This window comes from Polyergus mexicanus, unplaced genomic scaffold (assembly GCF_030449975.1).
Source record: "Polyergus mexicanus isolate NDT 795.1 unplaced genomic scaffold, iyPolMexi1.0 SCAF_19, whole genome shotgun sequence".
Lineage (NCBI taxonomy): Eukaryota > Metazoa > Arthropoda > Insecta > Hymenoptera > Formicidae > Polyergus > Polyergus mexicanus.
This window is the reverse complement of record NW_027223339.1, coordinates 810,722-826,634: the sequence shown is the minus strand read 5'-3', so window position 1 is coordinate 826,634 and position 15,913 is coordinate 810,722. Positions and strand designations below refer to the sequence as shown.

The 15,913-nt window shown below is 33.7% G+C and overlaps 1 protein-coding gene across 17 annotated transcripts in view; it reads right to left on the bottom strand.

The window, feature by feature from the left end:
* LOC138941492 (palmitoleoyl-protein carboxylesterase NOTUM-like) overlaps positions 1 to 15,913 on the bottom strand; it is a 68,226-nt gene that overhangs the window by 723 nt on the left and 51,590 nt on the right. For 7 of the 17 annotated variants that reach the window (XM_070311212.1, XM_070311215.1, XM_070311209.1 and 4 more), the window contains 8 exons: positions 9,900 to 10,266; positions 9,208 to 9,268; positions 8,883 to 9,112; positions 8,104 to 8,313; positions 7,722 to 8,013; positions 7,243 to 7,565; positions 5,342 to 6,996; positions 2,464 to 2,551 (listed from right to left, as the gene is read on the bottom strand). In XM_070311212.1, the coding sequence (XP_070167313.1) occupies positions 6,668 to 6,996; positions 7,243 to 7,565; positions 7,722 to 8,013; positions 8,104 to 8,313; positions 8,883 to 9,112; positions 9,208 to 9,268; positions 9,900 to 10,266 (1,812 nt within the window). In that variant the 3' untranslated portion in view covers positions 2,464 to 2,551; positions 5,342 to 6,667. Of the gene's footprint in view, positions 1 to 296; positions 485 to 848; positions 1,203 to 1,549; positions 1,782 to 2,368; positions 2,552 to 3,030; positions 4,019 to 5,341; positions 6,997 to 7,242; positions 7,566 to 7,721; positions 8,014 to 8,103; positions 8,314 to 8,882; positions 9,113 to 9,203; positions 9,269 to 9,899; positions 10,267 to 13,472; positions 13,691 to 15,113; positions 15,450 to 15,913 lie in introns of those variants that run through there. The other 10 variants (XM_070311217.1, XM_070311216.1, XM_070311219.1 and 7 more) reach the window with 9 other exon arrangements.

The following is a 15,913-nucleotide window of genomic DNA, read 5'->3' as shown; positions in this document are numbered from 1 at the left end:
CAATTTTGTGAAGAATATATTCAACTAAGTTTTTATTAAAAGGATGGTCACTAAAATTACTAAATATACGATATATTTTAAATATATCATAATTTTTAATATAATTTTTAATATTGTATATTTCTATGTATTTTTTAATTTCATAATATAGTAAAAAAATAATCTCTATTATATATAAATATCGATCATATTAAGAGAATTTAATGCTTAATATATTAAAAGAGTTATTTAAAAAAATATTTACATGATTGTTTCCTTGTACATTTTTATATATTAAAAATGGCAAAAATTTTTACCATTTACTACATGCTTATCGCCGTAACAAATAATTAATCTCTTCCCGCCGGTCCAAATGTCATTCAATGTTGGCCCCAAGCCTTCGACCCCTCTGTCTGGTTTCAGGATTAACCCTTCGAACTCTTGATGTAAAATAGCTATTAATTTTCGGTGTCTATTTGGCCTACCTTCGAATCCCACGGGAAATCTGTTTATCAATTTCTTCATTAATTATTATTATCATACAGATTCTGAATATAATAATATATTTATCAATAAAATAACATTTTTATTAACATTTTTAGCAGATAACATCGGTACGCAAAAATAATTTTAAAGAATGTGAATGCTATAATTTGAACAAGGGCGATAATTCAGCTAACATTATACCATATACTTAATCATTTTTGCCAATTTCTCGTAATATAATTCCTTGAATGGTTATTCACTCGAACTTTACAAGGAATAACAGAAATTCCGTTTAGAATAAACGCATGCTTTCGTGAATTTAAAAAGTACAATGCAATCAATTCTACACAATCGAGGCAATCTCGTGTACAATTGCGATTTACCTATGAAAATCCATAATAACAACCTCACCCCTCGCCGCGTCCAAAAAATTTCTCACGTCCTTTATGATCTCCGAAAGAGGTGTAATGCGAATGACGTCGTGATTGATCCAAAATCTATTTACATGGTTGCCCTCTTCATCGAGTGCGGTGCCGTTCGGTATCGATGGGTAATATCCAACTCTGATATCCAAATATCTTATGCCGTGCACCAACTGCGTCCAAACGTCGCGATCTTGCGTCAGCAAGTATCGCTGAAAGGCATCCCGGCGCGTCAGATCGCCGTGCTTATAACAGCCGGAATTATGTGTTCCGGGTATCATTAGGCTGCCGATAGGAAGCATACCGATTTCTCTCCTTTGGTAACATGAAAAAACATTTTGTCTATATCAATAACAGACAATATTCCCTATAGAAACTCGTGTATAATTATTAATGATTGTTAAATTAGTATAATAATGTAAAATAGTTACAAACGTATGTTAACATTCATGTCTAATATTAAAGATTGAGGATATTTGTCGATCAACTCTTCGATTTTTTACATATTATTTCCTGCGGCTTATTAATTTTTCTTGTTATTTATAAAGTATTTATTAGCTCGTTTGAAAAAAATGGATTACTTTGGAAATTTAAAAGCGATAATATTGATATCTCGCGTGCACATATAATATCCTTTTGTTAGAGATATACAATAGAATTACCTCAAATCATACATCCAAGTCGGCCAAATTTGTAAACAAGTCATAGAGAGCATGTGGCCATCTTTGTAAAGGATTGCATAATAATCGAGACAATGCGATCCTGGAAGAGTTGCCCCATCTTTTGTATCCCATCCTCCTGGTAACGGTGGTCGACCGACTGTAATATTTGTCCTGTAATATCCTCGCGGACGTTGCAAGGTAGTCAAGATCAATTCAGGCTTTATCATTTTATCTGGAATAAGTAAATATTAATTGGATCAACATTTTTTTCTTTATCCAAAATTCGATAAATTGATCGTGAGGAAATATGATAAAACATTGATGCGTTCGATTTCATGACGATTCATTTTGTAAGATAAATCGGATTGAGAACGATTCAAAACTATCGAGGGATTCATTTCGAGCGGATCAATGTTTTCAAATTGAATGCGATAGGCGGAAGAGAGACTTAGCGAACAAGTTTTAAACGACGAACTCAAAGCGCTTCAACGCGCATAAGCTGGCGATTTGTATTAAGCAATCGGTGAAAGATGACGGCAAGATAAACTTATAAATTTCAAACTTCGTTAACGGTACTTCTAAAAGAAACAAAGTAATAATTTATTTGCAGCAATCGAAAACTATTGCACGCTGCGTATCGTGCGTTACGTTTTCGCATTTTGTAAAAAATTGTGATAACAAATACTGTATTTTGGATTTACAGAGTTAATACAATAAGAAAGTTTAAATACAATAAAAGATACGTGTCAATTTCAATTTCGTTCAAACGTCATCCTTTAGCAACGGGATACGCAGGAGAAGCAAAAAAAAATTTATTACTATGTGCTGCTAACGGGTCAGCAGTGAACACCTTGATCTGGGTATCTGAATATCTTGTGCCCGCTAGACAATCAAATTCCCAATTTATTTCTAATTCCGCATCGACCACTTTGTCGCAAGCAGCAATTGGTCTCCACAAAGAGGAAACTGTGACCCACACCTTTCCACATTGTCCTGCCAATACTAAAGCAAAATAAAAAAGATGACTTGAGAAATACGATATAATATCATAACTTGATATTAAATAGAAATATTTAAAAAAATATTAGATATAAAAATATTCACATAGAAAGTTTATAGCAAAAAAAAGCAAATATAGACGTACAAATATTAATGACAAGTTTGATATCTTTATATTTTTTACATTTTTTTGTAATATTTCAAACAAAATTAATATATTTATCTCGATTATAAGAAAATTGTGATCGTAAACAAATATTTGCTTTTTATTTATATATTTATAATGTTGTAAAATTTCTCGATGATATATGTGTGTAGACTCTCTTTATCTCTCTTCTTTCTCTCTCTCTCTCTCTCTCTTTTCTTCAACATATTAAAAATATGATATCTGTTTAAAATGTACATCATTTTGCAATTTTAGTAAAATAATGCAAAGTTAAAAAAATCATGTCATATAAGCAAGATAATTAATTTACTCTCACCAGTGTCGTAGAAGACATGGAGAAGCAACAGAGCAATCCCTTTCTGCATAATTGAAACGATGAGATTTTGATCGAAATTATCTTTTTAACGTTTTCAATATTCCGATATCAACAATCGTTGTGCACTTGTATTTTAATCAGACAGTTTCTGATCTGTTCGAGCATAACGATTGATACGAGAGCCTTTACAATTTTTCGTAACAAAAATTCGTAACTTATTCACGCACCAGCGTGTCGTATAAATCTTTATTAAATAACGATAAATAATTTTTTATTTTTGGAAAATCAAAAATACTTTCTGTTCAGAATGCATGAAGAAAAAAGCGCATAATATAAAAAAGTTAAAAAGTATAGAAAAATGTTTTCCTATCTCTATCTTTCTCCTTCTCCCTTTCAATTTTCACTTTTATATTTTTAAATCGTTGAAGTTAAGCAAGGGTGGAACTCGCCATCAAATTTATCCACGTCATTGATAATAGTGCCGTGTTCCGTATCGAAAATTCATTCCAATCTTTCCGTGAGTGAAAAATTATCCGCGTGCAATGGAACATGCGGTTTAAGAAATACAATTCTTTTCCACCACCGCCTTTAATGACGATAACGATCGGTTTTTTCGATGCCTCCGATCACGTCTCACTTTTGCCACGCATAGAAGGATTTCTCGATCGGATTGAACATTATCGTCGCGTTGGGGGAAATGCCGAAACGCGCGAAAAACGAATTCAGGTGTCAACAAGCGCGATGGACAATCCAGTGACTGAACGATGGACAGTCGAACGAACTACGGTAGCCGGAGTAGTTTGAAGTACATTGCGCTTCCATCATTCCGTCACTTCCTCGGACACATTAATTGGAGGGACCAGAGTTCGCTCGTTTTCCTTCTCTCTTCCTTCACGTCCGCCTCTCCATCACATTGATTATCAGCTACATGCGTATACTCGGGGTCAGACCCGGTCTGATCTGTCGACATTAAATACCATTTCCTGCATATGCTCTCGTAAAATATATAGTTTCGAGGGAGAGTCGTCGATGGATGCGAGCTCATCCAACCGATCGGTGGGGATTGGGAGAACGGATTTAGTTTCTACATTGAATTATCGCCCTCGTGTATCGGGCGCAGGGGACACCGCGTGTCAGGAGGGAACGCGTCGTGAGAACAAACAGGCTAATCGTTACGTTACAGGTATAGAAATCGAACGTGTATAGAACGCGATTTATCGTTCGATATTTTAGGATATTTTATGGACTTTTTACTTATTGACTTTCTATTGAAATGTTTCGATAATAAAAAAAATTCTCCTTTATAAACTCTCCGTTACATTCATAAAAATAATTAAAAATGTATATCTTTATTTAAATAATGCAATAAATATGAAATATAATATGTGGATTTTATTAAAAGTTATTGATTTGTACATAAAGTAAAAATATTAATAAATAATACAAATGTCAATGACTAATCATCAATTCAATACAACAGATATACAATTTATTTACAGAGTGCCATGCTTCTTTAAAAAATAGCATTACATATTTTATGATATATGCAAATAATAGTTGGACATTTTCAATTACAATTATTTTTTAAAGCTATTTTATGAGTTCTATATATCATAAAAAATATTGTGACTCTAATCCATGTACGTTCCATATTAAGTTAATATTTTATTTTAATTTATAATTAAAATTTTAAATAAATATAGAAATATTAGTTACATTTTGATCGCATTTGCGATCGTGGCGTAAATGAAGCGCGCGGTAATTTAAAAAGAACGAGAGAGAGAGAGAGAGAGAGAGAGAGAGAGAGAGAGAGAGAGAGAATAAATTAAATCGCAAAATATAATTTTGGATATCAATGTCGATGTTATTCGATTTCAAATATCAATATTGATGTCACCGAGAAAAGTACCGTAACTGCATTTTTGGACATTTTCAATTATAATTATTTTCCGAAGCTATTTTATGAGTTCTATATATCATAAAAAGTATTGTAACTCTAATCCATGTACGTTCCATATTAAGTTAATATTTTATTTTAATTTATAACTAAAACTTTAAACAAAATACTTTCGAGAAAAGGGAATTATTATATGAATAATTCTTCTGAAGAATTATAATTTAGTAACTACTATACTTTCCATTAATACTTTGTCAATGTGTTACATATATATATATAATATACGCACACGATGAAAAATTCGCGATGAAAAACAATCGCGGACTACGCTACATTAAATAAATAACACATTATCTGTTATTTACATAAGACATACATAGGTACAATATACATATTTTACGCGCATTAACTTACAGTAACTGTTTTCATCATGATGTTCTAATTGTAAGTTGACAATTATAGTACATGAAGGACGTTAATACAATTTGATTCGTTGAGGTAGATAATTTAATCAGTCTATGAAGCTACTTTGTCGGTCGTTTAACCGTTGTTGTTTGCTGGCAAATTTCCGTGCCGACATTACATAATAAAATCAGTCCTGTTTGCCATTGAAAGATCTTTTGCGTACAGTCTTTCATGCGTGTAATTTAAACTGGATCTCAACTGGTATGCAAATTAGATCTGTAACTGATTTAGCGACAAACAAAAATATATCGAGATACGCTTTAAGAAAAGGACATTTTTTTAACAAAAAATTATGAGAGGTAACAATCAAAATGAGAAGTATTTGAACAAATACAAGTTTGAAAGAGTTCTTTTAAAACGGCATTCTTGCCCGATTTCAGCGATAAACTATACGCCATAAATTAATTTGTTAGAACATAGTTACGTGCTTGGTTATTTTTGCCTATAACTGTAATAAATTAAAATATTCGTGTAATCGTAGAGTTACAAAGAAATATACACTTTCTACACGTCAGAACTCTTGTCTTTCCTTGTCCGTCGACGATAAGACTAATCAGAATCTCTATCTTTCGGCTTTCTTGTCTTTTCTGTAATACAAATTCTGGAAACGCACCATCAAAGATTCTTCTGTAAAATTATATATGTACATTCATTTTGGTTGTACGCGTGATGTATCTTTAATTCAGGTGTGCCGATATCGCCCCTTAAATGCTGCCTGTTATACGAAAAAAAAAAGTTTATATATTTAATCTATTTCTGAACACAAGTTTAATATTCATCGGCGATGAAATGACAGTCTCCATTTTAAGTCTATGATATGCAAGATATTCAACATAAAGATATGCAAGATGGCCTCAAAAGAAACATTGTATTTTTTTTTGAGCTTTGTCTAAATATATATCTGACAACTATAAATAAATCCATTATTATTTATTAATAAAACTGTAATGCAAATATTTGCATTTTAATGTGTTCATTCTCAATTTGTCATTATATTAGAAGAAAGATAGGGCAAGAATTATTTTATTTTTACATATCTATACGTCTAATTTTTTTCACAGATATTTACTGCTTTTAACTCTGGAATTATTAACAGTGATATCTCCTCTCGAATTTAAGTACTGTAACATTGATGCCACTTGACGAGACCGTTGATACGAATGATTCCACGTCATGAAATGTAACGTGTACGGATTGTACGTAAGTATTGAACTCTGACTTTTCGGATATACCAATAGAGATAAAGCAAGAGTCGTTACGACAGAATGCCTTTCGCTAGTTTGCACGTTGTGTCAGAAGATTCACCAACTTCTCTTGATCCATACTAATCAACGTATGTATATCGATACCGAGAGCGTTTGCAACACTTTTCATGTCCAGACCGAAGCTCTTGAGCAATTCGATAAGATCCATTTCCTCGCCCGTAAAGGGATTATGTAACTTGGGACAGCTATGGTTACATTGCGGCCAAGTACAGCGCTCGATCATGCGGAAATGGCAGTCCTTGACGCACTTCCGTTTGTTTGACGGTATTACCGATCGCTGCGGTCTGGTACCGTTAAATACGACCGTATGGTTGTTGCCATTAATTTGTTTGCGACGACCTGCGAGAAGATTTGCATGAAAAAAAATGTTCGTTAATGCAAATCGCGTAAAAAATTAATCTTTTTTTTTTTGGTAGAAGGATTAACAAGAAATTCGAGATTTTAATTTCATCACGGATAAAATGCAAATGGATTTTAAATTAATGTGTTTTCATAAAATTCTATGGAACAGCGTTGAACTATTCAAAGAATGTCGACTGTTATTGTATGAGATTGAAAACATGTTTGCGCACTGCTAAACCGTACCAGCGCCTTTTCTTCGCTCGTGGTTTTCTTTCTTCTTTAGCCTCTCCTCTTTAGCCCTCTTTCTCTCCTTCCTATCTCTTCTGCCTTTGTGTTTTCTTCTTCGTTTCTTCTTATTCTCCTGCTCTTGAATTGAGCCGGATCCCGGTCTTCTCTTCAGCGTTTTGTCAACGACAGACAATCGAGCTTTTTGCGTTTCCGTGGAAGATCCAGCTTTGCTTTTTCCACCTTCGATCGAAGTACCATTTCCCTTTCTGATACCAGAACGCAATAGCTTCTTCAGCGACTTCCCGCACGGTTGATTGGTTTCGATTTGCGAGTGAGTGCTGCAGCGAAACAAAAAATATTATATCTTCGAGATCTCATCGATCATTATTGATTTATTTGTCGAGATGAACTCGAAATAACTAGCGTTGCAAATATTTTTTCGACGAACAATACAATATTGATTTTCTTTGTTTTCGATCGATGTAGTTACTTACTTGTTGTACATATTGTTGTTGCGATGATTTCCGATCGGCATGTGATCCCAACAGAACAAAGCCTGTGCAAAGGAAACTTCGTCTATCTTAATCATCTTCCAATCTCTCTTCGTCAGAACGCTATGACTAATACAGCTCGGGGCAAAAACTGCAGTAACATTTTCTAACGTATGCCGTAAACTGTCGCCCATTTTATGTATATAATCCCATTCCTGTCTCGTCAACGGTGCAGCTACATTGTAGGCCCTCATCTGGGCCTCATCGAATATCCATTGAAAAACAAACAACGGTGCTAGAATATTTAAAAAAAAGTTTAAAACTTTGTCTCAAGATATTTTATAGTTTTAACGCAGCAACTTTATAATATATAAGATAAACTCACCGGACAAAGTAGGATAGAGTCGATATCCAAAAAAACATCTCCACGGTTCCTTAGGATATTTAAGCACGCAATTGCGAGGCATCCGAGACTTCCATAATTCCATCCCATTTTGTATCGCATCGACAGGGGACAAGCCTTTTGGAGGGTAAGGTACTTTATCGAGGAACCATCCGGAATCCGATACACCGCGTATAGCAATGTGCCTCAAGCCTGCGCAAATAAATACATCTTGTCACTTTTAAATATCACAGATAATTGAAGTATCTAAAACAAATTAACGAGTTTGTATGCAAAAGAAAAAATGTTTATCAATCTTAAGAATATTTGAGTTAAACTACAATTTAAGATCTGATGTTTTATAAGCTACTTTTTTCCATTTAATGTTAAATTAAAAAATCCTCGTACATATATAGAATATTGAAAAAAAAATCATATTATATTCAGCGATTTATAGATATCAGAAATATATACAAAGATTGGCATACAAAAAATCAATTCTATCTTAATGTCGGTATCAATTAATAAATTAATAAATTTATATGAAAAAGGCCACTCGCACAAAATATGATCCGTTTCAACGATAATATTGATAATAAATATTCACGATTCGTAATGATTCTCATTACCGATGCTGACTCGCTCAGCATGATTAATTTGCTGAACAATAAATATTCTTTATATTCTTATATTATCGGGAAAATTACGACCATTATCAATATCGAGATCCGTTTAGTCGGGAGGATAATTAATTGATAAATAGATCGCGGGACGCGTCGTACCTAATTCGTGGTGCACTAGATTCTGAACACGATCCAGATTCAACATGACGCCGGTACCGCCCGCGCTGCTGCCGGCCAAAAGAAAGGCGCTCGCGTTTTCGAGGCCAAGGGGAACCAAGTCCCGAACGATTTGGACTACGATCTCTGCCCCCATAAACGAGAACATGTCGTCCGGCGCTCTGAATGCCCTGGTGCCGCTCCAGCTATCGCTCGTGCAGTAAGGAACGAAACTGTGAAAAACGATAATGACGGCGGATCGTTACGGAAAAATCTTGCTAGTGGCGGGGGGCAACACGAGATCGATTATGCGATGGACAATACCTACACGTGATTCGCACCCCAAAAGAATGGATTCTCATCGGGATTCGGCGAGAGTATTCCACCTACTAAAAATAAATTATCAACAATTTTATTTTGGCACTCAGTGGCAATATATATTGAGAAAGATACCGATTGTTATCGAACATTAATTTTACAGAGACAAAAGTTAAATCTTAAGATTATGAATAAAAAGATCTCATTTTTCGATTAATTTTAATTCAATCTTTTCTAACAGAGATTTATTTTAAGACTCAATTGCCGCAAAAGATATTTAATACTAATTAAAAGCAGATCATTAAATTATAAAATCAATAACTGACTATGAAGGAACATTTGATAGTAATTAGATATCCTGAATATCTGCATGAATTCTTATATTTATATGGATAAAAATTGAGAATATATCTGATAAACATGAATTGGATAAAAAATAGGATTTATGTCATCGTTACAATAAACTACTATCCAATTACTATCCATAGAACATATTCTTACATATTGACCTGCATCGCATAACGTATATTACTGAAATGAACCGTGCGAGGTAATGCGAACGTTCAAGAACGTGCATTCATCATAGAGGATCGCGTAAATTAATTTACGATGCAGGGCAAGCTTCGATGCTCGGATGCATGAGCGGAAAATTATTTCCGTTCCGCGCGACGTATAATTATAAGCGATCGAGCGATCACCCACCATCGCGTGTCTCGGGCCACTGGGTTGACGTCATCAGATGCCGTACTCGCATCCACCTAGCTCTACAGCTCTTTTGATCGTAGCAATACCAGCCGCCCTCCAGGTACATGATCCAACGCCTAGAGCCGTGGGACTTTCGTAGGTAAAAACCGGCCTGCGATCCGTCATTGCAAGTAATCGATCTGTTGCTTAAGTACACTCTCTTCAAACCCCTCTGATCATCTAGCCCATACTTCCCCAAGATGCTCATCAGCTTCTGTATCGTGTTGCTTTGGTACTCCGCCGGCGAACTCGAGGAAATCGAGACTGTATTCGTGAATTTATCCTCGGCAGTTATCAGGATCAAAGCCACTAGGCACAGCATAATCTAAAACATAAGCGAGAAGTACCGATAACGTGCCAAAATTTATCTGCTTTCTTTCTTTTGTTATTAGAAATTTTAATCGATCGAACTCTCCCTATTGCAAAATAAATTTTATTGGCAGGGGAATTTCTTCTTGAAAATAATGTAATATCAGAGAAAAGATACATACATACACACAAATGTTATAATTATTTTTTCTATTTACCTAATATCTAACGCGCAATGCCATATAGTATCAAAAATTTCCAATTATTCTTTTCCATTATCCAATTTTCTCGTTAAATGGTACTTTTAGGTATCAAAAATAATTTTTTATCCCGTGAGAAAGATTATTTAAAATTTTTGCACATACAAAGCGTCAATATTTTAGATATGATTGCAATATATCGGATATTCCAAATATAAAAATTGAAAATAATATTCAGTGTTGATACATCTTTACTATCAATTCAAATTCATAGATAGATATGTTGAGGAATTATCAATATTTTTTTATATTGATAATCCTTTAATGCTAATTTTTAGATATCCGGTAATATCGTCGATACATTAATGATAAATATCTATGATTTTAAGCCTTAGGGCTTAAAAAAATTACGAGACGACTGTCAATAAGTTAGAAACTGCTTTTAAATCAATTATTTTGCTATTTTGTATTCGCATAAAAAATACAATTTTACTTGTAAAATTGCCGCACCTACACACATAATAATTACGTATTTGATTTTATTCACAAATATTTTATCGAATAATTGATATTTATCAATGTTCCTCGGTTTTCGTCGATGGATTTGTCCTTTTCTTTCGGCAATTTTTATATATATCGTCGATATCGGGCCAACACATCGGGCTACGTAACAAACGAGCAACCGCGGGAATAATTTAAAAAACGACGATAAAACGACGACGCTGAGCTACACGGCGCCACTCTCCCTCTTTATCCCGCGTCCGGCTATCATCTCTGTCGGTATTCTTGGCGTGTTTTACCGCAACGACGTTCCTCCACCGTCCCTCGGCCTCCTGTCTTTCTTTCACGAAAGCGACTACTTAAGATCAAGTTCCAGCTTCCAGAACGGTAGCCGGCGACGGAAACACCTCGGAAACAGAAGCTCGGTCTCGGTCTCGGAACAAGATGAAAGGCCGCCGCCAACATTGCGGATAGTAGGAAGGAGAAACGTTGTTGCGACGCAATTATGATCGGGGATAATGGGCCGCAAACGGCGAATTGGGTTCCGCTCCATACGAAGCAATGGAAGCAAAAAGGGAAGGAAGCTCGCTACTCTTTCGTCTTTGCCTTTGCATTGCGTGGATGCCGCAAAAAGAATGCGCGTTGTGCGATATCGTGATTTTACAGCGAGAATCCTGGATTTTCGTTGACCGAGAGTTTCCTCGCGATTAGCGCGAAAGGCAAATGTCTAATTCCAGAATCTTATCGATTATACATTATAATCCTTGAAATTGACAGCCGTCCTCTCTGCGTCACACTTTTTTTTCTCGCGATAAAAATGATAAAACTTCTAATTATACATTCACAGTACCGGAAGAGAAATTGAGTGAAATTTCTCTCAATTATAAAGCTTTTGATTAATTCAAGATTTTTAAAAGATATTTTTTGGATCATGGACGATTGATAAATTAAGAATTTTTAAGCAAGTTAAGCTTGAAAGGTACATAAATAAAAATAATATGAATAATAGAATTCTTTTTGTTTGATTTAAAGAGAGGGCTTTAATAGAGAGATATTTCAATTTTTAATTTATTTACAATATTAAGTAGTTTTCATACATTTATAGCATTTAGATTTTCGAGAGTACAGATTATTTTTTATTCTCTCTCAAAAGACAATTTAAAAAAATGCTATCGGATGTAGCTATCTCTTTTAGCCTTTGCATACACACACATTTTTCTACGTACATAGCAATCATTTCGCAATAATTTTTTTATAATGAGAAAAGTTCTTAGAAACATAGAGTTAATATCTAAGAATTAAATGTCAATAATTTGCAATTCAATTGTTTTTCTCATTTTTTTAGATATTTGTAAAAGTATCTTTTTAATAGAATTCAAAGTTATTTTTATGGGAGAAAATCTTTTTCTTACGTAATTTCTTATGTATGTTAAGGCGACAAAAGAAGTTCTCCGAATTGTTGCTTCATTTTTTTCCATCAATCCATAGAAAATTCTTCAACTGTTTAACTCAATTGTTCGAAATATTAGCATGACATAATATTTCAGATTTCTTAAGAAATTAAGGACGATCGAGCGGAAAATGCTTTATCGATGTTAAATATCAGGAGTAAGCCCTCTATTATTGTAAAAGTTAAAGCTGACCAAAAGTGACATGATCCCTTTTCATCGTATATTTTTCGCATAACCACGGATTATCGGGAAAACGTAGCAACAGACTCGAAGCGATTTCAAAAATCCGCGTTGAATTGGAACTTTCGGGAAGATAGTAAATAAAGTAGACGACTCGGACGGGCGAGCTTCCATTTTGTGCTTAACCGCTTTATTATACCGTAAATCAGTTCGGTGGGGTACTGGTGTGAGTTTCCGGAGGGTAGTTCTATATTACGCTCTGAGCGAGGGTATTCAAGAACTATCGAGAAAAAAGAATTGAAAAGCCGCCTTGAATCCGAGGATATGGTTCGGCAATATTATCCTGACGCAAATGTTTTAATTTTTTGGTATGTTATATTTCTTGTTTTTTTTTATGGTCTCAAATCCGCATGATTCATTCTTTATAATGTAAATTTGTAATTATAAATAATATCTAATAATAATATTTTTTTTAAATAAATTGATCATAGATTTCAATCACAGTATTAGTAGCTTACTGGGTTTTTTTTTTAAGTTGTAAGTTTCATATAAATAGGCAGGAAACAATGTATGTGAACAAGAAAATTCAGATAACACATTTGTTGCTACTATAAGTTTGATATAAATTGTTATACAACAATTGACATTTTAATTATCATCATAAACAATTCTTACATTCTTTACCTTTAAAATTTCACCTTTCATTTTAATTATATAAAATATGATGGATTGATTTTTGATGACAAAGTTTACATTGATATTTCATCGCTCTCGTTCAATTATCATTTAATGATATCTCTTTTCTGAATACAATAGCCCCCTATTAAAATATTATATACCCTATGAAATACTTTTGCATAATTTAGAACTTCCTCTCAAGGAACACGTACTATATGTTAAGGACCCTCGCAATATTCTCTCTTTCTCTCTCCTTCTGTTCCTCCGTCTTTCTTTTTGCCGGCTCTGTAGCCGGCGCATTAGAGGGTGTCCTGGGCGTGAAGGTGTCCGTCATAATTTGCCACCCGGCGCATAATCCCCGTGACAAAGGCCGACAAAGTGATGGCTGTTACTTGGATCGGCGGCACACCGTATACTAGCTGCAGGGAATCTGGTAGCAGGTAAAACGTTTAAAGATACCGTGCGCCGCAGTCAAAGAGATGAATCACGCCGTAGATAAATGACCGCGATCTGAAGCGCTTTTTACGGTGGCGAGGCGAGATGCGACGCACTCGTGGCATTTGTGCAAGAGCTCCGGATATTTGCGCATCGATCGATATTTTGTTATCGCGAGTACACGTGATAGCAAGAGAAAGAGAGAAAGAAAGAAATAGAGAGAGAGAGAGAGAGAGAGAGAGAGACGTCCAGCTACAAAATTTTAGTTGTCACTTTCTTTAACGAAGATATCTACTTAACAATTTTTATCGAAAAAATTTATTGGGGATAACTTAATATTAGAATATACTCTTCTCAATTTGTCTCTCTTTAACACATAAGTTTCACATTTTCTCGATTATCGAGTTTAAACAATCGATATTTTTTGGAGAAACGTGGATAGAATTCCTCATCAATAAGAATATGTGCGATATTAAGTTTTTGAGTATTTTCTCATACAGTAAATTTAATTATTAATGAATAATTAAAAACATTTTTCATTGAGATCATATTTCCGCGACTTCGCCTTTCAATATTAATAAAATATAATGTCACTGCCCGATATTTAAACAATTCTATTCGCTTTATATTTTTATTTTATCTCAAATACACAAATTCTACTTCAAATTTATACAATTATGCTATGATATATATATATGTATATATATATATATATATATATCTGTACGATTTAATATGCATATTCTTTTCCGAAATTTTTATCAAAAATAAAATAAAGTTTTTATATATCACTAAATTTTAACTTTATTTTTATTAGCTATCGAATGCACAGAAAACATGCAAATATAAAAGAGTTTTGATATAAATAAAATATCAACAAATTTTCAATAATTTTATTAATATGCGTATTGTATATGTATTGTATGTTATTGGAATATTATTTTGTTTAATTTAAAAAAAACAGAAGGAAAAAAAGAACCTAATACCTTATTTATATCAAAACTCTTTTATATTCGCATATATTCCGCGCGTTCGATAGCAAATAAAAATAAAATTAACATTTTTAGTGATATATAGAAATAGTTTATTATTTTATTTTCGATAAAAAAAAACTTACTCTGGCGTTTGCAAAACTTCACAAATTTTTTAAGACTTTACTTTTAAAATTGACAATATCAATTTTTAAGAGAATGATATTATTATGAGTAATACCGTGACTTATATTTCTCACAAGCATCATATAACTAGAAAGTCTAACAATTATTTGTAAGTCATATATCAATATTTTTCAAATAATATCATTTTTAATATTTTAATTATAACAGCTAAAATTTAAACTTCATTTTATCGTTTCGAGATGCAGCTGAAAGGCAATCGATCTTTTTAATCTTTAAGTACGTAAGTAAATGATCTTGTACTTTAATATCGGAGCAGAAATGGCAATGCCCTGCTTTACGATTCCGTTGTCGACAAAAGAAGTGTTCGCTTCCGCGAGATTAAGGAGCCGGCTGATCCATCTCCGCCGTCGCGAATTCATTTGTTCCACACCTGATTCTCCCTTGAGAGGTTGACTGATTCTCGTGGCTGGTGATGCGTGGCATTCCATTGATGCGGCGTGCGCGAATGCATACGCACGGAACGATGAAGAAAGAAAGGGACAGAAAGGAAAAATTTATTCATACTCTGGGATATGGGTTCCCTAAGAGCATCTAGGAAACAATGAAATTGTGAAAGTATATGCATAATTCATTGATACGTTAAACGTATTACCCCCTCCCCCTCCCTTACCTCCTTCTCAACTCTCTCTCTCTCTCTCTCTCTCTCTCTCTCTCAAGATAAAATGTATATTTTAAATATGCAATAATAGTCAAAAAATGATGGAGACTATTAGAATTATATTGTGTAAACGTGTAATTCTTAATTACTTATATACACGCATACAATCCGTATATGTGTGTAAATGTATAATATTTTCTATTAACTATTTTTTAAATAAATTTTTGCTCTATTTATATTATTCATTTGTAAATCATAATTAAAATGCTAGTTTTGGAAAAGAAGGCAATGCCAAACGTGATTTTCCTTTGATTACTAAAAACATAATACAGCTACAGCTAAAGAATGCGATGTAAAGAGAGCGAGAGAGAGAGAGAGAGAGAGAGAAAGACAAAAACAGTGAGAAAGATAGAGAAGTATAAGAGAGACGAAAACAGGTTAA